Here is a 24,460-nt window from a genome sequence, read left to right as displayed (position 1 = left end):
TAGAAGCCACACTCTTGTATCACTTTACAAGTCACCCAGCTTTGCTCTTACTGTTTTGAACTCTCTGTGAAAACATTATTGTGAGTCCATTTAAGTGTGAAGAAGATGTGTTGCTAAATGCAATCTGCAGCTGCTGATAGCCACAGGATGTTTATAGATTCTGTAATATACACTTGGCAGTTTCTTTGTACCGGTGATTTGTTATACATCTCCTTGGTGACGGCTAAACAATGGAGGTAGGTTCAGACAGGGCTCACACAAAGTGAATTGGTGTGGCACGGACCCAGCTGGCAATCCCCCCTGGTACCATACAACTGGTGAATAGACCTTCATTTATCTTGGCACGGCTTGCGTACAAAAAGAGCTTGCATAGAGCCTCTGGATTCTTTCACCCAGGGGGCCAGAAATGGCGTCCCAGAGCACCGAGCTCATGTTTCTGCCTCTCGGTGGCACTCAGATTACATCAAACACTTCACAGCAGTTACTGAGGAGGCTCTTTACTGCAAATCCTCTCACATTATCTGCAGGAAAGCTTTGAATCCTAAATGATTTGTGATTTTGACCTTGTTTCATTTGATAGTGATCATTATGAGCTGAATTGTAGATTCAAAAACTAGAGTTTCTTCTTTGTTTCCTCTCTTGCGTCTCTATTAATGGTTATATTATAAATCTTTGAATTGATTTGGGAATTGTAACATTTTAAGATTAAAAGTAGTACACACGACAAAAAAATGACAAAACATTTCAAACTATATTGTTTATTACATATTTCTGCCAACGCTTACAGCAACACAAGACCTTGTCAGATGCGACACATTGCACACAACAGTACTATCACCACTGCTTGAGGCAGAGTTGTACTAAAGTTACAGTAGCTCAAATACTCTGTAGAGCACCAAGAATCACTACAACTCACGAGAAGCGAAACAAAAATCTCTCACACAGTTACACGGACACAAACATAGGGACCAACACTATTCAGGAGGAGCTAAAGCGTATTTTGAGGGTGAGCTGAGCTGTGGTTGTACTAGGACGTACTGTAGCTTCTCCAACGCCACAGACCACAGACTTGGACCTTGTATTTCAGCTTTGTTCTCTCCATCTTCTCTCCAGACCGGGCAGGCGACCTAGCGTGGCGTATATGTGTGGGGGTTATTTATTATGAGCAATGAACACACAGAGGCCCAAGGAGCGAGAGCAGCTCAGATGGGGTGCCTGAAGTTCTGGCCGGCGAAACGGGCCTTGTCGCCGAGCTCCTCCTCAATCCTGGAAGAGAGGGATGATAGCTTGTAAGATAAGACGGTTCTGTGGTGGTAAACACACAACTAATATGTTAAATAAGTTCAGTGTCAAGCTTTTATTTAGCCATGACTCACCTGAGCAGCTGGTTGTACTTGGCCAAACGCTCAGATCGGCAAGGAGCACCTGTCTTAATCTGGGAAAAGAATTAAATGACATATAAGACTCAATCTGTGAGGTAAAAGCTTTAAATAGTCATCTTTAAAAATCTCAACATTACTGACAACACGCCAATGGACTTCAAAATAAGACTGAAAACTACCTGTCCAGTGCAGAGACCGACCACCAGGTCAGCGATGAAGGTGTCCTCTGTCTCTCCAGAGCGATGGCTGACCATCACACCCCAGCCGTTGCTCTGGGCCATCTTGCAGCTAAAAGACAGAGACATACATCCCTGTTAATACATACATATAACAGCTTGTGTAGTGCGACGGTGGCACTCTGTTGTGGACACTCACGCCTGCAGGGACTCTGTGACGGAGCCGATCTGGTTGACTTTAAGCAGCAGGCAGTTGCAGGACTTCTCGGCCACACCCTTGGCGATACGTTTAGGGTTGGTGACTGTGAGGTCATCACCCACCACCTGGATACTGGTGCTGGCTGTGAAATTGGTCCATGCCTCCCAGTCATCCTGGTCAAAGGGATCCTCAATGGACACCACTGTAAGATAGGAAGAAGGTAGGCAATGTTACAGTCATAAATCAAAGCACTGTTTTCAAATCCAGTGTGTAAAAGTAAGTTTTGACTGAAACCTTAAACCTCCAATTACTGATTTTTGTGGCCACTTGGGGGCAGTAGAAACAAGCTGCTGAAAGCTCCACTATTTTCACCAGCTGGCTGCTGACTGAGACTGTAGTGTGCAGTGAGTTTTACAGGATTTTCACAGACAACAGTGACTTGTTCTCGCCAAAAACAAAGCTTATGAGAGAAGTGAGAGAACTAAAAAAACGGAAGTTCTTCTTTTTCTTCTTCTCACTGTATTGGATGTCTGCTGCATAGGCCCAGATGTTGTTTGTACATGTGATTACATTGGACAGTTGCTATAGAAGCCAATGTCTATTTATTTAAGTAGTTTGTTTTAACAGAATTTTACTTTATTTAATACACTGGTAATTACTGTTATGTTTTTTTTTATTGATTCTCTCCTGATCAGTGTAGCCATGAGTACTTTAATCACATTTTATCATGTTTGTCTATCGACAGTGTTATTTGTTAAATGTGAGTCACGACAGATTCCTCGTCTTCTATTTAAACCAAATCTACCTTTGTGTACAAATAAAGTAACCTAAACCTGAACCTGAAACGATGCATACAGTCATCCATCATGCAGACTGCAGGTACACAGATGCAGGATCTACAATTTTAAAATTTTCATCTCACAATTTATGTAAAATGAATTAAGTAGACATGACCCAGTCCAGTCATTTGAGACTGTTCGCCTGTTTCGCCTTTTTTTTTGTTATACTAAAATCATCTCTATAATATCTTAAGCTTTTGATCTTTGAGATCAGTAAGTTGTACGAGGTTTAAGGCTATGAAGAAGATTTGTTCGTTGTTAAAAACCCACCGGGGTAATCTTTGACAAAGCTCCTGTAGAGGTCAGCCAGCTTGTCAGGGGAGATGTAGCGGCTGGGGTCGTCAGGAGACTTGAAGTCCAGGTCGTATTTGCCAGCCTTGTAGAACTCAGAGGCAGCCACATCCATGCCAATAACGATCTTGTCAGTGTAGCCGGCCTTGGCGATGGCATTCTTCAGCAGCTCCAGAGCTGAGACAATAAACAACATACAATAAGTTTGTGACTAGATATGAATATAAAACATTCCTTTTCAAAAAATGAGTCAAGACTGAAGACTCTGCTCCACTGGGGCATTTGCCATATCAGCACCTTGACCTGACACTGGAGTCAGAGGCGGGTAATGCACTCGGCACCGAGTGGAGGCCTTAATTTAGAAACCATCTGTCAGCCCAAGAGTGACATTATAAGTGAAGAACTTCCCTGGGAGGTCTAAGAATGTAATGCTTTCAAGAGACTCCCTATGACTAGTTAAAGGCACACAGTAATAACTTTTAATGAAGCTCTTTTCTTAAAAAAAGTAATTTATTCAGTTGGATCTTAACTCTGTCAGCTTGTATTGAAACTTGTAGTGTAAAGTGTTTTCTCTCACCTTCCTTGTTCTCCAGGATGTTGGGGGCGAAGCCTCCCTCGTCTCCTACATTGGTGGCGTCCTTGCCATATTTCTCTTTGATTACATTCTTCAGGTTGTGGTAGACCTCAGCACCAATACGCATGGCCTCCTTGAAGGTGCTGGCTCCCACAGGCAGGATCATGAACTCCTGCATGGCAAGCTTGTTGCCTGCATGGGAGCCGCCGTTGATGACGTTGAAAGCCTGAAAGGAAGCGGACAGGATCCCCTTTCAGCTTAATGCAATCAGGACTGAATGTAATGACTCTTTAGATCAAACATGTCTGTCCTACGAGCATTACGAGTCTCTATGAAGCCTGTGATACATGACTTAGGTAATTGCACTATCATGCTCACAGGGACAGGGAGGATGACTTCAGGGTTGCCAGCAAGGTCAGCAATGTGGCGGTAGAGGGGAACGCCCTTCTCTGCTGCACCAGCCTTGCACACAGCCAGGGAGACACCCAGGATGGCATTAGCACCAAACTTAGCTGTGGGATAGATAAAAAAAATATTTCAATATATTGTGTATATTGAGTGTAATTCTTTGAAGAATCCATTAATGAGCCAGTATTGTCTTTTGATATCTGTATTCTTCGGTGAGTATTTTCTGGACTAGCTCAGCAAAAGTCAATAATGTATGAATGATTATGAAATAATAAGGTTCTAACATAAACATAATGTATGAGTGGTTATTGTTTGTTTGATATTTTGTAAAACAACATTATGATTTTATTTTTTTAAAAATAACAGGCCCTATCTTAATTAATATCAATGAATGTTGAAAATGCAACTCTGTGTCTGTCTGGAATCACTACATAATCCACTTATTGACTACTACATATGTATCATTGTGATTTTATGTTAATAGCTGTTGTAAAGTAGACTTCTGGTATCTAGTAACTCTTCTTGTTTTGGTTATTAAGAATCTGTTCCCAATTGACTAGTGAAATAATAATATTACATTTTAAATTAATTATTTAAATTTGACCATATGGCCTATGTGTGGCACACTCTCAAAAATATGGTGGTTTTATCTCACACTTGATACGTAATGTTCTTTTGAAAGAAGAAATTGAAAAGGTAAGATCAAGATTCAATAGTCTAACAATGGTGTAGCCGTCAAAGTTGACAAAAAATGTTTAAAAGAAAATGTAATTGAATCCTGAGCCTAAAAATGGAAAGTCAAATCGAACCCTAATTGATTCTGACAGGGCTCCAGGGTGAGACTATTTTGGTTGCGCATGCACCCAAAAATCTGTGATGTGTGATTGAACATTTTCATTGATCGTACCCGGTGCGTCTGAGATTTAGAGGTTTATTCTTCATCAGTGGAGATTATTGCAATTTCTTGTTGCGTGTGATAAAAAATGAAGAAAATGATTTTCACCCTTTTTCCTGTTTACAAATCATTTACATAATGTGTTAAGAAATTAAGTTATAATGTATAACTGGGTGCACATAAATTAAATGAGGTGCACCAGTGCAACCAGTGTGAAAAGTCTGGAGCCCTGTCTGATATTATCAAGCCAGTCATAGTACATAAAGTAGCATCTTACACTTGTTGTCTGTGCCATCCATGTCCAGCATCAGCTTGTCAATCTTGGGCTGATCCACAACGGTCAGATCCTGGATTAGACATAACAAGACATTTTATACTGTTCACATGGAAACAAAAGTTGAACTAGGTTTTCATATATTAAAACTCGTTAGTTCAGAAGAACACACCCCAGTAATGTTAGAATGATCACAGCATCTCAGAATAATACCAATGAAGCTCTGCTAATGCAATGGTTTACAGAATATATCTTTTATATTAACGTAAAGGTCAAAAAACAATTACATCAATGTAAAATATTCAGATAAGGAACAAGAAACAACTGCTCAACATGACAGGTATATGCAATGTCTCATCACTTTGTTTTAAAATCGTAAAGCTGCCAATGTTACTAATTTTTGTGGAACGATTTTCTATTGAATTTTCAAGATACATGAACTAATACATGAATTAAGTTTTTTTGCACAGTTTTATTAGTCAAACAATAAGTGGTCCTACCTTGGCCACCAGTGCAGGTGCAATTGTTTTATTGATATGCTCAACAGCTTTTGAGACACCTGCAAGGGACAAGCAGACCATGACTGACCCAGACAGGAGAAGTCCATGCAGAGCAGGCGAGACAGATGACCACAGAGCACCTCATCCAATCTTATCAATGAGGACATGTGAGTGTTTCTGATGGGGAGACTATTATTTAGCCATTTTTTTCTTTTTAGATCTGTGAACATCTGTTAATGCCTGTCAAGATTAGTTTCTTCATGCTGCGGGGCACACCGGTATGTGAAAAGAGTCATCCTGTTATTCCACACTTTATTTACCTGGTTACACAATGCAGGGGCCAAGAATTCATTTATATATTTAACTGCTCTTTTGACTCCTAACAGGAGGAAGAAGAAAGATGGAGGAATTGGAAATGAAGAAGGAAGACAAAGAATGTATAGACGTGTTGAAATGACATGAAAGATAGCAACAAAATAGAGTTTAGTGAGTTGAGAGTGGGAATCAATGCCTTACCTTTGCCCATGTAGCGTGTTTTGTCATTGTCACGGAGCTCCAAAGCCTCGTAGATGCCAGTGGAAGCACCGCTGGGCACTGCAGCTCTGAAAAGACCTTGGAGACACAGAGGACATTTGGTCACTTCCTAAACTGCTGTTTCATGTCGCAAAGGACTGAATTGAAAAATGTTACCATGAGAATCAATCTGTCTCACTTTAAACTATGTGATTCATATGTGATACACAGAATCTGCAAATGTCTGGGAGTGTTAAGTGCAGGCATGGTTGATTGATATTCAAGGAGCCACAGCAAGTAAAAGGCAATGCGGGTGACATCCAATCAGCTTAAGGCATTTCCTGCCACAGTAACATACATCATTATTCTGTCCAGCCTCCACGGAGAGAAATAAAGCATGTGTGTGGAGGAAGTTGAACTGGCTGTGCGGCAGAAGGCTGTGATGTAACAAGGGAACACAGGCTGCCAACTGAGCATGTGCAGTGCATCTGTGGAAGGATGCCAAGCCACACCCATATATAAAAGGATGGCCAGTTTGGATTCATTCAAGGAAGGAGAACTTTGGTGGTGAGGAAAAATCTATTGAGTTTGCTCAGTGGACCGGCGGGGATGGTGAGAGTCTGAGGGGATTTAAGGCTTACTGTAGGACAGGAGGACAGAGTTTAGGATTAACAAATCATCTGCATCAAGACATCACCTGGCTGCCGCTGGGGGATGCAGCTGCCAGCAGCCAGTTTGGTTATATTAACTGAGAAGTCATGCTATCATTGCATGTTTAACAATCTATTTGGTCTAATACAATCCAAATATTCATCAGTATAACAATATTAAGGACTCTACTGAGATGGTCTTCACAAAGTAAATGCATCATGCACAAGTACATTTAATTAAATAGATTTCTATTTTGTGCTACTAACCCCACTAAGCAGAGGATATAACAGTAACAGTGAGTGTAAATGTCACTCTAGATTACCAGAGCTACTGAAGCAGCATCATTCTGACTACAAGCATAGTACGCCTGTGACCGAGAGGCAGGCTGGTTACGTAACAGCAAAGCACATTACAGTAACTGTATGACAGATGTGCTCTGGGTGCAGCACACTCGGTTAGGTCTAATGATGCCAAAACAGGCCTGGCTGACATAAAAGGGAATCCTGTCACAAAAGAATAAGGGTGCTATTTACAGTAAACTAGAACTAATGGAGAGACGAGCGGACTGCAGAAGAGAGCAGTCGATTCCCGGCCAATGCATTCTAGGCAGTGTAGCCTGTTCCACTTCCATGTCAGTGGTCATTCAGGTTGCTTCATTAACATTCTCAGGACATTTCATCGGGTTGAGCTGTTCCATTGTTTTAGCTCTCAGAGCAGAGCAGCTCGTCAAAAGACTTCAATCACAGTCGGGCCATTAGTTAATTGAGTAAACTGATCTCAAGCTTAGGCAGACGTGTCAAACATTGCAGGGTTTGGATGTTTTATGCTCAGCAGCTTCATTATGTAATCTGACATACAATTAGGTTAAGGAAGCAGATTTCATTTACCCGACATCTCTAGCTTGCAGCCAATATCAAGGATTCCACTCAAGTCACAAGTTTGCTACTGTATATGCTATTGGTGCTCACAAACAGGAACCATTACAGTAACAGAGTGCTGTACAGGCAGTGTGATGTTACAGGGGCTATTTTCACACATTCACCATCTGATCTGATGGACTCTCTGGGTCTGCAGCTGGCAACAGTGCAGGGCAACAGAGATGCCACACTGTCTTGACCATCCTAATCCACAACTTGACTAAATTTCACTTGCTAGCCAATGGAACATGACACAAAAATGTATGAAAATGTACTTCAAATATGATGTTTTAACTTCAGCAATACACTAACTAATTACAGTATATTATAATTACTTTTTATAATTACGGATACGTTCAAATTACCTGTTAAACAATGTGTAGATGTTTAAAAAGCACTAAAGTTTGATTTGTTATGACCTTCTGTTGTCGGCTAGCTAGGTGTGCCATCCTATTCAGTACATAAAATCATATGTTTAAGTCATACAGTACCTTTCTTGGTGTACAGGTCGACCTCCACAGTGGGGTTGCCACGGGAGTCAAAAATCTCGCGAGCGTGGATCTTCAGGATGGACATGGTTCTGGATCTGCAGAGGAAACAGAGAAAAATGACATCAGTGCTGTTAAACAGTCTGAGCAGACACCCATTACCCTGCACTGCTACTTACTGAATTAAAGCTACCTCAAGACAAACAGTGACTCGGCAAAAACTTGAATGCTCAATGACACAGGAGGGACAAAATGTAATCTAATTTAGAGCTCGAGAGCAATAAACCATCCACTACATATATATATATATTAGCTGTGCAGGCCACCTGAACCAACTGATGTGGGCTGGTCAGGATGGCAGAGGTATTAGTCATCGAAGGGCGTGGCTTATGCAGCAAAAAAAAAATCTATTCAAAGTCAGTTCAGTTTACTTAATATGACAGATTACACACCAGCATTGCAAAATCCTTTCAAAACTGAGCTGAGAGCACTGCTGTCAAACAGTTGAGTAAGAGCTCTTGATAACAGCAGTGAAAACTCACTATAAGGAACAATATGTGAATGACTTGGCACAATGCATGTCTGGCTTCTTTTTGTCTATTGTACTGATATGGGTCAAGGCCTGAGTAGTGGTCCAATCTCATGAAGCCTTCATTATCTCTCCACATACCAGCAGCCGAGGTCAGACAGTCTGCACGCCCACCGCTGCACTATTGATTCTCAACTGTTATATCTAACTGTCCTGAATCTGCACCAACTTGCTCATCTACCCACTCTGATTGCATGAGTGAACTCTGGGTACAGTCTGAGCTGGAGTACAGCAGAACCAATGGAAAATCCTCTGGCCTTAAAAGTCTGTATGGAAACTCGCCACAGGCTACAGCCAATAGGCAAAATCCCCCAAAGACAAGAACGCACGTACCATGATCTCTAGTTGAGTGGAAAATTTGACAGTTTAATGGGACTGGGTATTGAACCCCAATACTTTTTTCTAAATATCCAAATGTGTCTCTGGCACTGAGTGTCTAAAACTGTCGAGTTAGTAAAGTTTACATTGTATGTCTCTAATGTCTATGTCTATAATGAGATTATATAATTCTCATATAGTTATTCTATGATAAGATCATACCTGATTTAAATAAACATTTTAACGAATTAAGACTGATATATCTTTTGTTTCAACAACATAACAATTTGTTTTCTTTAGGAAGAATGAAAACAAGCATTTTATATATAAACATGCTAACATTTCTCAAAGTAAGATATCCAAAAAGGTACAAAATGTTACTGGAACGGAAACAACAACAAAAGTCCTAAAATATAGACGAAACAATAGGGTGTTAACCCATTAACCAACAACAATAATCAATTAATCATTTCAGTCATTTTTCAAGCAAAAATGCCAAAACTCCCAGCTTCCAGGAATTGTGAAGATGCATATCCTCATACAATCGCTCATCTTTTGAGATCAAAGACTACAGATTTTGGGTTTTGGATTGTTAGTTGTACTAAAAAGGGCTATTCAAAACAACTTCAGGCAATTGTAACGTGTTTTTCATTATTTTCTGACTAAATTATCAATCTATTCTTGGAGAAAGTAACTAAATTACTCGATCAAAGAAATTACTGTTAGCTGCAGCCCTAACATATAGACAGGGATTCCTCCTATTCCTTTTTGTTATTGCTGCAGGTCCAGTGTAAACGTGGAGCTCAAGGAGGTAAGCTGGCAGCACAAAATGGCACCCACAGATAAATAAATAATAAAGGATTGACACCTGATATGTGTGTATGCATGTTAGTTTGGCATAGCCCTCAGTTAGGCTACATTAGTGTCTGGCAGCAAGCCATATTTGTGTTAATACACATATTAATAATAATTAATAAAAACAACACCTTTAAAACTGCAGTAATTCACTTACAATCCACTAACTGAGTGGCTCTGTCAAAGTCAAAGTGTCTCCTGGAGGTATGACAAGTACAGAAATGAGTGACCACCATAAGAAATGACACATTGAGTAATCCTACTTCATGCAGTAATTTTCCTACAGCCGGTGGACACACCCCCATGTCTGCTGCAAGCAACTGGTAGCACTCACTGCCTGACTCAACATGTGCAGCCTGTGACAAAAGCTCACATACCATCACATCCTCCAAAGCTTTAAACAAAAGAGACACATATAGTGGTTCTTCATCAAATGGAGAGGACTGCTGGGAGTTGGACTTGCAACTTGACGCCCCTTTTCCCACACACTCTGCAGCTCTAAATGGAGTGACATCTCGCCAGCTGACGGCCTGGTTTAAAAATAGACGGTGGGCTACAAACTACTCCATCCTGCGAGCCACTAAAACATCAACTCAAGAAGAAAAAGGCTTTTGTAAAAACAGGAATAAACAATAGAGAACAAGCTACCACAAGGACAAGACTGAGGTTATCGTCGAGGATGTGGAACATCATGTACACATTTATAAAAGAGAAACTCAGTTTATATTAACGCACGCTGACTTAGACTAGCCTCCTTTAGTCTTTAAAGCTCTTGTCCTCAGCAAACATTTCATTTTAAAAGCAGAAATAACGGAGTTAAAGTTACCTTTCCGGCCTAACTGTGTGCAAGGACGGTGCTGTCTCTCTCGTGCGGGCAGGCAGGCAGGCGGAGAAGGCGCTCGTGACGCCTCGGGTTGGATGATAAGCGGACGGAACCAGGAAGTAACGCGGCGGCGAGGGAGCTCATTGGCTGGGGATGACTCACGAGGCAGAGAGTGCGAGGAGAGACGCACGTTCACCATCAGGAGTCAGACCTCACATCGTTAATGAAGGCGAGGAGGATGCGGAGTTTTCTTTTATCCGAGATAAACATTACTTTTATTACATATAAACAGAGAGACAGAGAGAGAAATGATGTTTGATTGAGGTGAATTATGGGAAATGTAGTGATTCTTCGCGTGAGGATGAAAGAGGCAGTATGCGGAAAGATGACGCAGTGTGAGTACGTGCAGAGTAGCAGGCAGGAATCTCCGATGCAGTGGTTCGTTGTTGGTCACATGACACTCGTGGTCACGTTTTCTGGCTCTGACTTTTCTTTTCCCATCACGAATTTTATGAGATGTATGGCACGAAGAGGTGTGTGGGTTTCTTACAAGACCACAGAGCATCGTTGTAGTCCTGTAGGCTGAAATATGTCCAGACGTCTGGAGCAAAACTGGCTGACAGATGAATTGAAGCGTTGTTTCAACGCAGCATATCAAAGGGGGTATTTTGTTCAGCACGTAGGACCAGTGGGAGGGTCAAAGATGCTATAAAGTAGGAATATTTAAAATGTTTTGTCCTTAATATCAATTATTATTATCAATAATCAATGAATTGTCAATGTTTTATGTGTACCCTTCCCTTATACAGACTGAAATTACACAAACTATGTAGTTTAAAGAATGGCTGCACTCTTTCACGTGGAGATTGCAGTGTTGAATCACAGCATGAGTGAACACTGGGTTTCCCCCCCGCACATCTGACGTCTCATCGTCTCACAAGACGTATTGATCTCACGCAGCTGCGCAGTGCAGTGAGTGCAGCATCCACAGCAGAGCAGATCAGAGCTGCTGCTGGAGCTTCAGTGTGATGACAGCCTGCTGCAGTGACCTTGAGACTCTGCCCGTGTTAAATCCAACTGCGCCATCTGCTGGACAGATGCTCTCAGTGAAATGTCACTGCAACAAGTGCCTCCAGCAGACATGTCCAAGTTTGGAAGGAGGTAATCATCAACACAAGGACAGAGGAATTTATTGACTCAGTCATGAGCAGCTAAAAAAAACACCTTCTGTAGTATGTTGTTGTGATTACGCCTATGATCAAGAATGTCCTTTCTAACAATATAAACAGTGTTTTCTGAATAAGCTGGTGAGTTATAAATTAAGAGCAATGTGAAAATGTCATAAATAAACTTCATGTAGCCAACTTTACTCATGTGCTCAGCATTTTTGTGATGAAACTATGATTTAAAGACAGTGGTGGGAGGAGTATTGAAATAAACTAAGTAAAAGTAGCAATACCAAACTTGGAAAGTAGCCTAATTATTCACAAAAAATCCTAATTAATTCCTAAATCCTAGTTAATTGAAGCACAGAAGCATTTTCAACTAAATGTAGGTAAAGTATCAAAAATAAAAGTACTCGTGCAGAGGTCTACCTGTCAGTGTTAGGCTATATTATTACACTGGATCCTATTATTTTATTTTATTCTATTTTTCTTTACTACCTCTTATTTTATTTTATAGCTACTTAATCATTTTATTGTATATAGTATTTTATTATTTCTATATAATATATATGGTATGTATAATATATATATTTAGTATGTACAATTTTAATCTGCAAGTTAACTGGTAATTCCAGTAAAAAGATCAGTAAAAATGACAATATTTTCTTCTGAATTTTAAAATATAAAGTTGCAGAAAGTAAAAAAGAAGAAGCTCAACGTATTTATGTGCAGTACTTGAGTAAATACTTATTCTAATGAATTAAACAATTAGTTAACTGACAGAAAATTATTAAATGACAGTTTGAGTTGAGTTTTTTTTTTTTCAGGGCCATCCAGCTTGTTTCCTCTGTTCTATGTAAGTAAAATAAAATACTTGATAATGGGCGCCCCAGTATCTCAGTTGGTAGAGTGTGCGACCTATATACAGAGGCCCTCCCCCCCATCCCACCTCCCATCATCGCCCAAAGCCTTCCTGTCAATAAAACCATGAAAAAGGCCTTAAAAAAAACCATCTTGATAATGGCAATATTAGCGTCTTAATTATGGGTAAGTTGCACTCCGAGACAATAGACCTCTGTCACAGCAGAAATTTTGACTTATCTTAAAAAAAGGAAAAGTGCAAGTGTTTCTAATAACTTCTACAATGGTGCTTTTCTTTGAGTGAGTCATGGCAGTGTGACAGTGAGCCAGGATCACCAGTACCAGGAACCTGAAGCAATTAAGAGGAATTCAGCTGTCATTACTTTCTTTTGCGCATTTCCTGCTCTAACATGTCAAAATGTCTTCACCTCTAGTGCGTCCTGTTCTGTACAGGCCATCTATGGAGAGAGGATTTTGTAGAAATCTGCGCTCTTATCCAGCAGCTTTGCAGTGAAGGAGACCACAGTTTGAATCTCATGTAGTTGCACATTCTTTTCCCTCGCCTCACAGCTTGTTTGAGAATGAAACCACCTACAGTATGTACCTACAGTATATTCAGAAGGAGAGGCAGTGCTGAGGAATATGAAAAAGCTCAGTTGGATGGAAATCCTTAATCTAGCACTAGTCAAAGAGAAGATTACTGGGCACCACTTTCTAATAATGGTTGCAGTTGTTCATAAGTAATTCAGAAATCCCTTATAAATCATTATATACTTTCATTAGAACAATTTCTGGATTGCAAGATTGTGAAAAATCACTCTTGCTGGTGTTTAAACTCCCTCAGCATGACATTCATCAGAAAGATTACTCTACTCGATCTTCAGGAAAACAGCTGCAGAACATCTGGACCAAAATAAAATTATTAACAACTTATCTACAGCTGCAGGCTTGATGGATTGTCTTCATCATTGACTTGTTTACATTTGAAACAGCAGGATTGCTGGTTTATTAGTAAGACAGCCCCACAGGTGCCTCGCTGGGCCAATGGTTAAAATCTCATTGTCAGAGGTTCAATTCCTCACTGGGGAACCATTGTTGCATGTTGTACCCCCGTTCTCTTCCCGTGTTTCCTGTCTTCAAAAGTAATTATCACTGACATATTAACATTGATTAGTTGATGACTCATTGGTTAGTGAGAAATTCATGAAACTTATTATTAACGACTTTGTTTGGTTTTGTTACGGCAGAATTGATGGTGTAATACGCTTTGCTTTCTTGCTGAGTGTTAGCCAGCAGCTTGCTAACTTGGCTTAGCTCAGCAAAGCTTAGCAAAAAGGCTGTAAACAGGGGAAACAGTAGCCTGGCTCTGTCCAAAGATAACAAAATATACCTATTAGCACCTCTAAAACTCATTAATTCACACATTATTATTTCAGTTTGTTTAATCAGTACAAAAACCAAGTGTAAAAGTGCCAGTTCACTGTTTGACAGGAGGTTATGTGACCATGTACAGTAACTTCCCCTAGTTTGTGCTTCTTGCCTGTTGAGTGCCCAGGGCCAAAGATATTTCCTAAAATGCATATTTCCAGCATATATTTTACCAAAATGTCAACCTCCTACTTTAATTCACACATTTACTTTGACTAAATTTGCCTCCAGCCAGTCACCTGGTGGCAGCTTGAGTTTCTACCACCTGAGTGATCTGTGCTCTGCAAATATGTAGGTCACCATTAGAAAGCTGCACCAGGATGTGAGGAAGCATTGTAAGAAAGTTACTAACCTGGATGTTGCTGTCAGTACATTTAAAAAATTTTCCCATAACCGAAGCACCAGCCGTCTTTGATGTTACATTAAAATGTCAGGCGGTCTGCATGGAGCTGGTGAGACGCCAAACCAGAGAGAAGCCTCGCTCTGCTGCATATTTTTGAGGAAGTGACTAAATCTCCATCTGTGACCTCTGGCTCCAACACATACCCAGACAAAATCTATGTGTAAGTCAAATATATGGTTTTCAAATCATTCACGTCAGCCTGCAACCTTATTCTACAGAGAATTCATACAGTTTGGTCTTATGAAAATGTCACTGCCGCTGACCGGAGCTCACAACGTCAGAGTATGGAGCTTCAGTGACTCAGACTGTGGTTGAACTGGGCAGCTTCCATCTGTGTACTGTGCAGCTGTGCAAGTCAGTTGTTCCTGGAAAGAGTCTTTGTCCCCAACAGACTCTGGTTAAAATACAAGTAAATGAAAACTTAAGACCCGTCAATTCATATTCATTTATTTTTCACACAGCTACATGGTTCCAAGTAACACAACTTCCCCAGCTAGATAAGTTTGCTTGTTTTGCGTTGTTGGTTAATTTCTGGAACCTTATCGTCACCACAGATAAATAGAGATCTATCACACACAGTTTCAGTTGCACCAAAAACAACACAACATGTTTTTGTTTTTTTCAAATGCATTTCTTTGCATCCTCTTTTCTCAAGGAACTTTTTGGTGCCAGTGCAGAGAAAGAAACATGAGAAACCCACACGCATACACATGATACATCATTTTTCTGTCATTTTTAAAAGCTGAACAGATACTCCGGTCCATTAATACCTCATGTTTTGAAGTGTTGACTGGCAACCACTACGGCATTTCCGGTAAGAACACGATGAGACAGTGTCCACTACTAGGTTTTTTAATTAAGCAATGCAAAGTCTCCTCTCTTTCCATTAGTGTCAGTTACGACTGGATTCAACAGACAAAAATGAAAAACTGTTTCAAGAGTACAAAATACAAATGAGTTGCAAAGGTGTTGCAACACAAATCAGCTGTTACATCCAGTACAGAGATTCCTTCATTTTGCATAAATTCACATAAATATCCTCAAGGCACAAGGTAAATTTATTTTTACAATACCAGAGTTTTAAAAAACGAAACTAGTCATTTTATGCTACATTCACATAAACAAAACAAATTATACCGAGATGTAGGGAAGATTAAAGCAACACAAAGGCGAGATAGAGAGGTTGGCTTCAGATGGAATCAACACCATGCAGTTAATCTGTGTCAAAGCACCAGAGAATTAGAAAAAAACATAGAAAAAAATGTTGAACAGTACATTTAACAAAACACTATATTTAACCTGAACTGAAAACAGAGGTAGAATGTAAAACGTACAGGCTGTAAATACAGAAAATGTAGTTTAATGTCAGAAATAATGACACATGATGTGAACTTGAACATAGTTAGGGGTCATGGGTGTGAAGGGTGCAGACAGCTGGTAACCACAAAAGAAAAACAGAACAGCTCACAGCTGATGGTGAGAGATACTGAGATGTTGCAGATGAAAGAAGTGGTGCACAAACAGTGAGGTTGGAAACAAACACATTGTGGAGATAACGTATCTCTTCACCATCACTGATGTCTGTTTGCATGTGTGAATGCATTTGTTTATATAGTGTGACATGTGGTGGGAATGTGTGTATAAATGCAAATAAAAGTTTGTTTTATCGTTGGTTAAGTTTGATGTTTTCTGCCGTATTGATCTATTCTGAATAACACTTATTTTATCATCACAGTCCATCAATCCCAACATTTCATCCCAATTCTCTGTTGAGCAGATCAAACTGTAAACAGTTACTTATCCTCATGTTTGTCGGAAGCTACTGTACATCAAAAGTCAAGGCAGAGGGAGACATATGGTTTGAATCAGCCTGTTAACTATATTGCCATCACAAATCATTGAAACTAGCTTATTAAGTAGGTTGTGGGGCTTTTTCCCAACATAGTGCAGGAAGAAATTGGAAAATAAATTCTCGTATGGATCATAAATGCAAGAAGACACTGTAAAAGTCAGATTGTATCCCATACTTGAGCACTTGCAGCCGAGAAAAAACCTTGTTCAGTTAACTCTCTAATGACAGCGGTTTGTTTTGCTTATTTGTCAAACACTTTAACAGCAGTCTGTATACAGTCTGTAGCTGAATCATATATGTCACGCTCTCCATATGTAGCCTTTAAATTGCTAGGCTTGTTCTTGGCTGGTACAATTGCATCATTAAAGTCCCCAAAACCCTTAAAAACTATGATTGTCCTCAAGGCAAAGATAAACCTGGTGATTTACTGTGGAAGGAGACAGCTCCGCTTCATTTATAAGTGCTGGTGTTTGCAAGCTTAGCGCCGAGGGGCCTCAAATCTGTGGCTTCTTAATGATCTCAGACTTAGGGCTTGTAGAAAACACTCTCTTGTCACTCCACCCGTAAAGGTCAGTTCTGTTTTCTCCACCTGGACTTGTTTAAAGCAGCTTTTTTTTTTAATCAGCCTTTGGGTGTTGATAGCCAAACACAAAAACAACTGGTATCAATCAAGAGCAGGCTGCAGAGAGGCTGTAATTCAAGTCTGGAGAGGAAGTGATGTGATGGGAACAATGAGACTCTTAAATCAAGGTGAGTCCTTTGATCACCTCCTAATTCAATCAGTTCTAACGCGCAAACACACACACACACACACACACACACACACACACACACACACACACACACACACACACACACACACACACTCCCATGAGAGGACTCTCTTGGACTAAATTGAGTCCTTAATTCCAAATGTATTGTCCCATGGAGGATTTAAATTGCATCATTACTGCAAAGGCCAAATTTAAATCCTAAATCCTCCAATATTAGAGTTAGACGAGAAGAACGATACCACTCTCATGTCTGTGGGTTAAATGTGTACCAACAGTTGGTAACCAGTTATCTTAGCTAAGCATAAAGGGGGAAACAGCTAGCCTAGCTCTGTTAAATGTAAAATCAGCTTATCGGCAACTGTAAAGCTCAACAATCAATACTTTGTACTTTCTGCCTCAAAATAGCTCTAATGTTGTTTTCTATATTTATTTTTATTAGTGAGCTGTTTTCTTTTTAACTTTTGTAAAGTGTTTTTGAGTACCATGAAAGTGCAATATAAATAAAATGTATAATTATTTTCATTCTTAATCTCAATCAAAACAATGAAAACAAAAGACATAGTTTTGCTGCATTCCATTGCAAGTCCTAGGTCAATATTTCCAGGTCGGTATTCCCGGTTGTTTGTATGGCAAGTCTGTCAAGCAACAACAGCAGCTGATTTAACAGATCAGGTCATTATCAGGGGGAGTAGACTCATACCGCATGCTCGCAAAGACTTCTATCAAGCATTAATCAACTGAATGGAAATGAAAATGGCAACTACAGAGTTGCTGCTATACATTTCACAACACGATTAATACACAAAGTAAAAAGTGACGAAAAGGTAAAAGGTAATTGTTTACTGTGTTCTTGCCATACTGATGGGATGTCAACTGTGTTTATGTCTGTGAAGTTGGGCTTAGTGGATCTTCCGGTTTAGAAATTACGATTCAAATGACGTTAAGAAGTAGCGTGGGATCATGGGAGTTGTTGTCATTAAAGTTGCAATGTGTAAGAATTGACCACCGGTTGAGATCATACACAAAAGAAATGGGGGGCAGCAGATTGCTAGAGTAACCGCTAACTGCTACAAACTGTAGCTGCTGTCAGCAAGTTAGCGCAGTTAGCCGTGCAGCTAGCAGTCTGGGCTGGAAGTTTTGGAGAAAGCAGGGGAGTGTTGGGGTTGACACTGCAAGCACAGGAGCTTCAGACCGGGACGGTTGGGGCTAGCTGGTTAGCATGCTAACTTAAGTATTCATCTTTGCAAAACAATACATAGAGGTCATAATGTCAGAACTGTCATTCACATTCTGTTGAAACTAAAACACGTACATATTGCACCACTGCAGATGAAAATCTATCTACGTGTCTCAGGCAGAAATGTTGATGGGTGAGGTAATGTGATAAAGTTTTATTCCTGTTAGGTTTAGTCATTTTCACCAACGTCACTGATGAATCACTCTCTGAACCGCACCGTTACCTTAGTAAAAACTAGGAAACTTGGAAACCCTAGGGTTGATTTAAGGACACAACTTAAAGATCTAGTCTTTCATGGACATTTTAGTGAAGAAAAGTTTCATGTTATATCTTTAAGTCTCACACTCAGTGAACACCTTACGGTCTTTATGCTAAGCTGAGGTAACCAGACAGAAATGAAAGTGGTATCTCACCCGATTCTCGGCAGGAAAGTGACTTAACATATTTCCCAAAGTGTTGAACTAATCCTTTCAAACCCTTATCGAGATGTAGTTCTTCCCATAAAACACTTATTTCACTTTCCCTTCTATGCGTTTCCTTCATTCATAGTTGATCTGCACACTCACTCAAAAACCCCAGAGCTGAACAGTTGGCATTTAAGGCTCAGGTGGACATGTTGCGACTGGTGTGCATGAACAGGTGATACATGTCATGGTATCTGAGTATTTACAATCATTCGCTCTCATGTCTATTTATTCACTGATGTACGTTTTTATCAGACGCCATCTGGGTTTTTTCAGAGTGACTTTGCAGCTTTACCAGCAAAGTGACAGTGGCATGAGGTTTCCTGTAAAGAATGTAACAGATCTGATAAACTACCCAAATGAAAAATAGGTCAGCAGCTGTTTGTTCTAAGTAAGTGAAGTTGAATTAATGTTAGATACTGAGTCATGACTGTGATCCTGCACAGAAAGGCAACCATCTAAAAGTTTTTGTCTCTATCTCCTTGTCATACTTTGTTATTCCAAAGTCAAATATGAAACTCTAAAGATAAAATATCTGATGTTGCCTGTTTAAATATCACAGTGGAGAGTCAGATAGTCGGTGAGAGCTGCTCACTATGGGGCTGCTGGGAAGCTCTGGGCGTTTTCATCAGAGGTTTCAACACCTCCCTTCACTCGGAGTTTAAATGTAGAGAGAAAATCTCTGTGAGGTGTCAGTGTCCTGCGTGAAGGAACAGAGAGAGAGACGCAGCGATGGAGTTTTTCTCTGCGTTTGTGTCCGCTGTTTTGGTCTGTGTTGTCAGTGCTGGGATTCCTCATGATGGAATACACTGGACATACACAGGTAGGCTTTTTTGATTGAAGAACTAAGGAAAAACAGCCAACTTTTATGCGTAATTCGTGCCGGATTTGAAGCTTTTTTTATGCGTAAAACGTGCGCCCCGGTCTTACCAGTGCAAGTTTGTTTTGGTGTAAGACAAAAAAGCTGCACATTTAAAGCTTTTTTCTCAAGTTGTGTCAGTATTATCACGCTATTAATAAAGTTATTCGACATTCACCCGAGGAATTTGGCAGCTAGTTTGTCCTTGGTGGCGCGCGCTGCGTTGGCCAAATACCTCGCATGACCTGACTGTGGTTACACCTGGAGCTGACCAGGACAGAGAAACTAATGCGTGTAGTAGATCATAATATGGTGATTAGTACTATAGGTAAACACATATCAGCTGCTACAATATCCAGTTGAGCAAGTCCTGTGCGTGCCAGTAAAGCCAACAACGTGTGCCTGGTTTTAATACTCCACAAACAAGGGGGACAAGTGGGTGTGGGTGATTTTTACAATGTGTCAATAGTTTTCGGTCCTTGATCTTCTTCCCACAGAGGGAGCTTTGGACCAGATGCACTGGCCGACCAAGTACCCCGCATGTGGCGGCAAGAAGCAGTCCCCGATTGACATCCAGCGGCGCAACGTGAGACACAACCCGGACATGTTGCAGCTGGAGCTGACTGGTTATGATGCTCAGAGAGGGAATTTCCTCATGTCCAACAACGGGCACTCCGGTAAGAGAATCCAGCTGGGAGAAAGTGTGTAAATTACTCACTAGGCTTATTAACCCACTGCTGAAGCATCTCTAGGTTCTGATGATGTCACTCTTAATCGATTCTTTTGTGGTTGACAATAAAAACAGTGCATTCTTGAAACTTTCCAGAGTTGTGAAATCCATTACAACATCAAGTATGCACAATTTCCCCAGAGCAGTGTTGTTGCATGGTATTGATTTGATATGAAAAGTCTGCACTGCATTTAAATCTCATCAGTGATAATGATATGTTAATGATATGTTCACTACCTAAAACAAGTCTCAATAGTCTGTCATTTGTTATTTTGCATATAGAAAAACTAGAAAGCAAGTGCAAAAGAGGAACCTGCAGCTATTTGTTTTGAATAAATAAAAAACTTTAATATCTAAATATGTTTTATGTTTCCACCAGTTCAAATTGACCTGCCCCCTTCTATGGTGATCACCGAGGGCCTCCCGGGAAAATACACAGCTGTCCAGATGCACCTGCACTGGGGTGGCTGGGACCTGGAGGCCAGCGGAGCAGAGCACACCATAGATGGCATCCGCTACATGGCAGAGGTTGGCTCAAAAAAGACCGACTTTAACAAATTCAACATTGATGTTAGGCTTGAGGAAGCGAGACAGGGTGGACACTAACTGTGACACACAAACATCCTCTTTACATGAAAGCCATTGCAGCCGTTGGATGCTTTGGCAAAAATAAGTTTCAGCACTGCATTAGTTGATTACACTGCCTCGGTTCACTCCCACAGTGTAGAACAATGAAGTACCATAAGAGATCGCTAAAGTATGTCGGGCTGGGATTGCATCAGTATGGAAACCAGAAGAGCCGACAGCTTTTAATTTGAAAACTGATCCTCGCCCTTCTTCTTTCTTCAATTTCATACCCGCCTACATGTAAATGTATTTGACAGAGGCCCTTCTTTTCTTCTGAATATTTCCCTGATAATATACCTCTTACTGCCTATAAGTCACTCTTACATTGCTTGTTCTGATGAATTTAAGATTTGAACTTTAAACTTTAAAGTGTTCTGTAATGTCTGATGATCTGCCTCTTTTCCATTTGAAAAGCCAGTCATTGGGCATACTTTGGCACCTAACCTGTTCTGCATTTCCACCTTGTTTTCCAGCTCCATGTTGTCCATTACAACTCTGACAAGTACAAGAGCTTCACTGAAGCCAGAGATAAACCAGATGGGCTGGCAGTGCTCGCCTTTTTCTACGATGTACGTAAGCCACACACACTTTTGTTCACTGTCCTCTATGTTCTCCTCCTCTGTCCAAGATCTACACAGGTTGCCAACACTATTTCTGATACATGACCATCAATGCTGTAATAGGAAGTTAACCAAAAAATAGTCTTTGTTGTGAAATTACCCAATGCCCCTTTGAAGTGTTTGATATTTTGTTCCTTGGTCATCCTGCTGAGTTGAAAGGCTCCATTGAGAGTTCATTTAAATGAAGACATAATGAATAAGTGCTTGTTTCCAGAGTAATGCTCTGGATCTCAGGCAGCCAGTCTGGCTCTTAGCTGGGAGAGGTCATTGCTGCAGCAACGCCACTGCTGGCATTCACCACAATAGCAGTACACTCAGTACATACTGGCTGAGAGTTAGTGGACAAACTCATTAAGTAGCAACTGATTTGTTGCTGTAGCGGTTTAAAGGTAAACTATGCAGGATTTGTCAGTGTACAATGTTCTCAACCATCACTTATCACCCACCAGTAGTATGTAGCAGTTTCTGTATCCTCAGACAACCAGCCTTCTGCATGTTTTTGTCTGTTTGGGAAGTTTCTGGGCTTCAACCTCTGGGCAGTGGAGTGTAGCCCTCAGCCAGTAGCAGTCATGACTCTATAAAACATGGCCAGGTTACATTGCTGTCTCCGTTTCTCTCCTCTGCTCTCGGTCTGGCATAAAGAGCTGCAGGTCTGTGTGACCGAGAGCGGGGCTGAGCTATATATATACACACACACACAGAGCAGAGAGGAAGGCAGGGGACAGAATGAAACCTGCACTTCAGCTGTAACTACCTCGAAACAATCAGAAAATATTTGTATTCACTCACACATTACATTTGGGTCTTATTTTTGTAGTTCTGGCCATCATCCCTTTCTTCTGTTTTGACTGAACCTTCGAGCTTTAATTTTAACACAGCTTTGGTTTACTTTCAGGATGGACATTTTGAGAACACCTATTACAGTGATTTCATCTCCAACCTGGACAAAATCAAGTATGCAGGTGAGTAACTGCACAAAAAGATGAGTCGTCCTTGAGTTTTGTGTTCGAGCCGAACATGATTGATTTTTCTTTGATCCTCACAGGTCAGTCCATGAACATATCGCACATCGATGTGCGCTCCATGCTCCCCGAGAACCTCAACCATTTCTTCAGATACCAGGGCTCCCTCACCACTCCGCCCTGCTACGAGAGCATCCTCTGGACTGTGTTTGATACACCCATCACTCTCTCACACAACCAGGTACAGCAGATAGGACAGCCTTTAATTTGTCATGTTACGGATGTCATTTATGGGATGTGACTGTCACCATTTTAAGGAAACCAGCTTATTTTGAGTATTATGTGTTTTTTTCTTCTTGTCTGTGGTGCTCAGATCAGGAAGCTGGAGAGCACTCTGATGGACATTGACAACAAGACCCTGTGGAACGACTACCGCATTGCCCAGCCTCTCAACGACCGTGTGGTGGAGTCTTCTTTCCTGCCACGCCTTGGGAAAGGAAGTGTGTAACTTGTTGTGACATTGTGATTACACAATAGGGCAATATCATTTATTCCTCAGAATTGAGCTGGGGCATGACCGAGCATGACCGAGTCTAATCCTTGCTCTTTTTTTATATTCACCTTTTGTCTTTTCAGCATTTTGTCGGCAGGATGAAATCGAGTCCAGGCTCCTGAAGATCGAGGGTCTGATAACGTCTCTTGGAAAGCACATTCATTCAGGTGGGTGAGCTCTTAATCATAGACTCTGTTAAAAATGGCTGGATGTGAAATGAAAATGCCCATAATTACTCTCTTTCTTAATTATTGCCTTAAGGTGGACTACGCAACTCAAGGCCGACCAAATATGGTGAGTCCTTTGTCTCAAGCCATGACTTGTGCTCACTAGATGGACATTTCTGGCTCTCCAGTCTGATTCTATTTTATTTGTCTTCCTAGAACCTCGTGGCCTGTTTCCGCTGGTGCTTGACTTCCAAGACAAAAATTCCGGTAGTTATGCCTTGGCCCACCTCAGCCATCCCATGGACCTGAGTTCCTTCACCGTCTGCATGCACGTCCTGCCTCAAATGGATGATGCCGGCACTGTCATCTCCTACTCGGGCAACGGCAACGACAATGAGCTGATGATCTCCATCAGGAGAGATGCAAGAGAGGTGGACCTCTGGATCGGCAACGAGTTCGTCAACCTGCCGCACAACTTCAGGTCCCACGACTGGGCCAACTACTGCATCACTTGGTCGTCCAGCACCGGGGGCGCCGAGCTGTGGATCAATGGCATGGTGGGGGAGCAGCGGTACCTGAAGAACGGTTACACTATCAGCCCTGGGGGAGTGTTCATCGTGGGCAGAGACCAGGATGGATATCTGGGGATCACTAACGAGAACGCCTTTGTGGGGAAGATGACTGATGTCAACCTGTGGGACTATCCCCTGACCACAGCAGACATCCGCGACCAGATGTCATGTGAGAGGAACAGCACCACGGTGGGAAATGTGTTCAGCTGGGGGACCACCAAACTGGGTCTGTATGGAGGCTTGCAGCTGGACAATCAGTACAGATGCTCCTGAAGAGGCTCAGCTGCTTCTGTTAGCGCAAGCTTTAAAATGTCACTGATGATGGAGGGAATTTGAAATGTGTTTGGCATGTGTAATGAAGAATAAAATGTCTTTCAGGGCACCTGTGAGTCAATATTTAATGCAAACTGCATCTTAATGCTTCTGTCATGTATTGTATTCATATATTTGCATTATTAATAAAGGTTTACAAGGGACTTGTTGGTTTGTTTCAT

General features: G+C 41.0%; 2 protein-coding genes across 2 annotated transcripts; one reads left to right on the top strand and one right to left on the bottom strand.

The window, feature by feature from the left end:
• Positions 1-742: 742 nt before the first annotated feature.
• On the bottom strand, positions 743-10,795 carry eno1a (enolase 1a, (alpha)). The gene is made up of 12 exons (XM_073469547.1): positions 10,696-10,795; positions 8,111-8,205; positions 6,055-6,150; positions 5,539-5,597; positions 5,042-5,111; positions 3,840-3,973; positions 3,465-3,687; positions 2,867-3,064; positions 1,758-1,959; positions 1,562-1,670; positions 1,377-1,435; positions 743-1,266 (listed from the first exon to the last, which is right to left on the bottom strand). Exons 2-12 carry the CDS (start codon positions 8,193-8,195, stop codon positions 1,203-1,205), a joined length of 1,299 nt encoding a protein of 432 aa, XP_073325648.1. The 5' UTR covers positions 8,196-8,205; positions 10,696-10,795; the 3' UTR covers positions 743-1,202.
• An 8,773-nt stretch (positions 10,796-19,568) lies between these two features.
• ca6 (carbonic anhydrase VI) lies at positions 19,569-24,442 on the top strand. Its single transcript, XM_073469942.1, has 10 exons — positions 19,569-19,699; positions 20,233-20,412; positions 20,845-20,993; positions 21,566-21,661; positions 22,608-22,674; positions 22,758-22,915; positions 23,048-23,174; positions 23,311-23,394; positions 23,489-23,521; positions 23,611-24,442. The coding sequence occupies exons 1-10, from the start codon at positions 19,609-19,611 to the stop codon at positions 24,237-24,239; spliced, it is 1,614 nt and encodes a 537-aa protein (XP_073326043.1). The 5' UTR covers positions 19,569-19,608; the 3' UTR covers positions 24,240-24,442.
• Positions 24,443-24,460: the final 18 nt, after the last annotated feature.

The sequence above is a fragment of the Pagrus major genome, chromosome 7 (genome assembly GCF_040436345.1).
Source record: "Pagrus major chromosome 7, Pma_NU_1.0".
Taxonomy (NCBI): domain Eukaryota; kingdom Metazoa; phylum Chordata; class Actinopteri; order Spariformes; family Sparidae; genus Pagrus; species Pagrus major.
This window is presented reverse-complemented; position numbering and strand designations above follow the sequence as displayed.

What these genes read in the sequence shown, in the direction of transcription:
- eno1a (XM_073469547.1), bottom strand. Translation starts at nt 8,195, where the DNA reads ATGTCCATCCTGAAGATCCACGCTCGCGAGATTTTTGACTCCCGTGGC. An exon ending in CGACCTGTACACCAAGAAAG is followed by an intron (nt 6,151 to 8,110) that starts GTACTGTATGAC and finishes TGTGTCTCCAAG; the next exon opens with GTCTTTTCAGAGCTGCAGTG. An exon ending in GGATGGCACAGACAACAAGT is followed by an intron (nt 3,974 to 5,041) that starts GTAAGATGCTAC and finishes TCTATCCCACAG; the next exon opens with CTAAGTTTGGTGCTAATGCC.
- ca6 (XM_073469942.1), top strand. Translation starts at nt 19,609, where the DNA reads ATGGAGTTTTTCTCTGCGTTTGTGTCCGCTGTTTTGGTCTGTGTTGTC. An exon ending in AATACACTGGACATACACAG is followed by an intron (nt 19,700 to 20,232) that starts GTAGGCTTTTTT and finishes TTCTTCCCACAG; the next exon opens with AGGGAGCTTTGGACCAGATG. An exon ending in GCCACGCCTTGGGAAAGGAA is followed by an intron (nt 23,175 to 23,310) that starts GTGTGTAACTTG and finishes TTGTCTTTTCAG; the next exon opens with CATTTTGTCGGCAGGATGAA.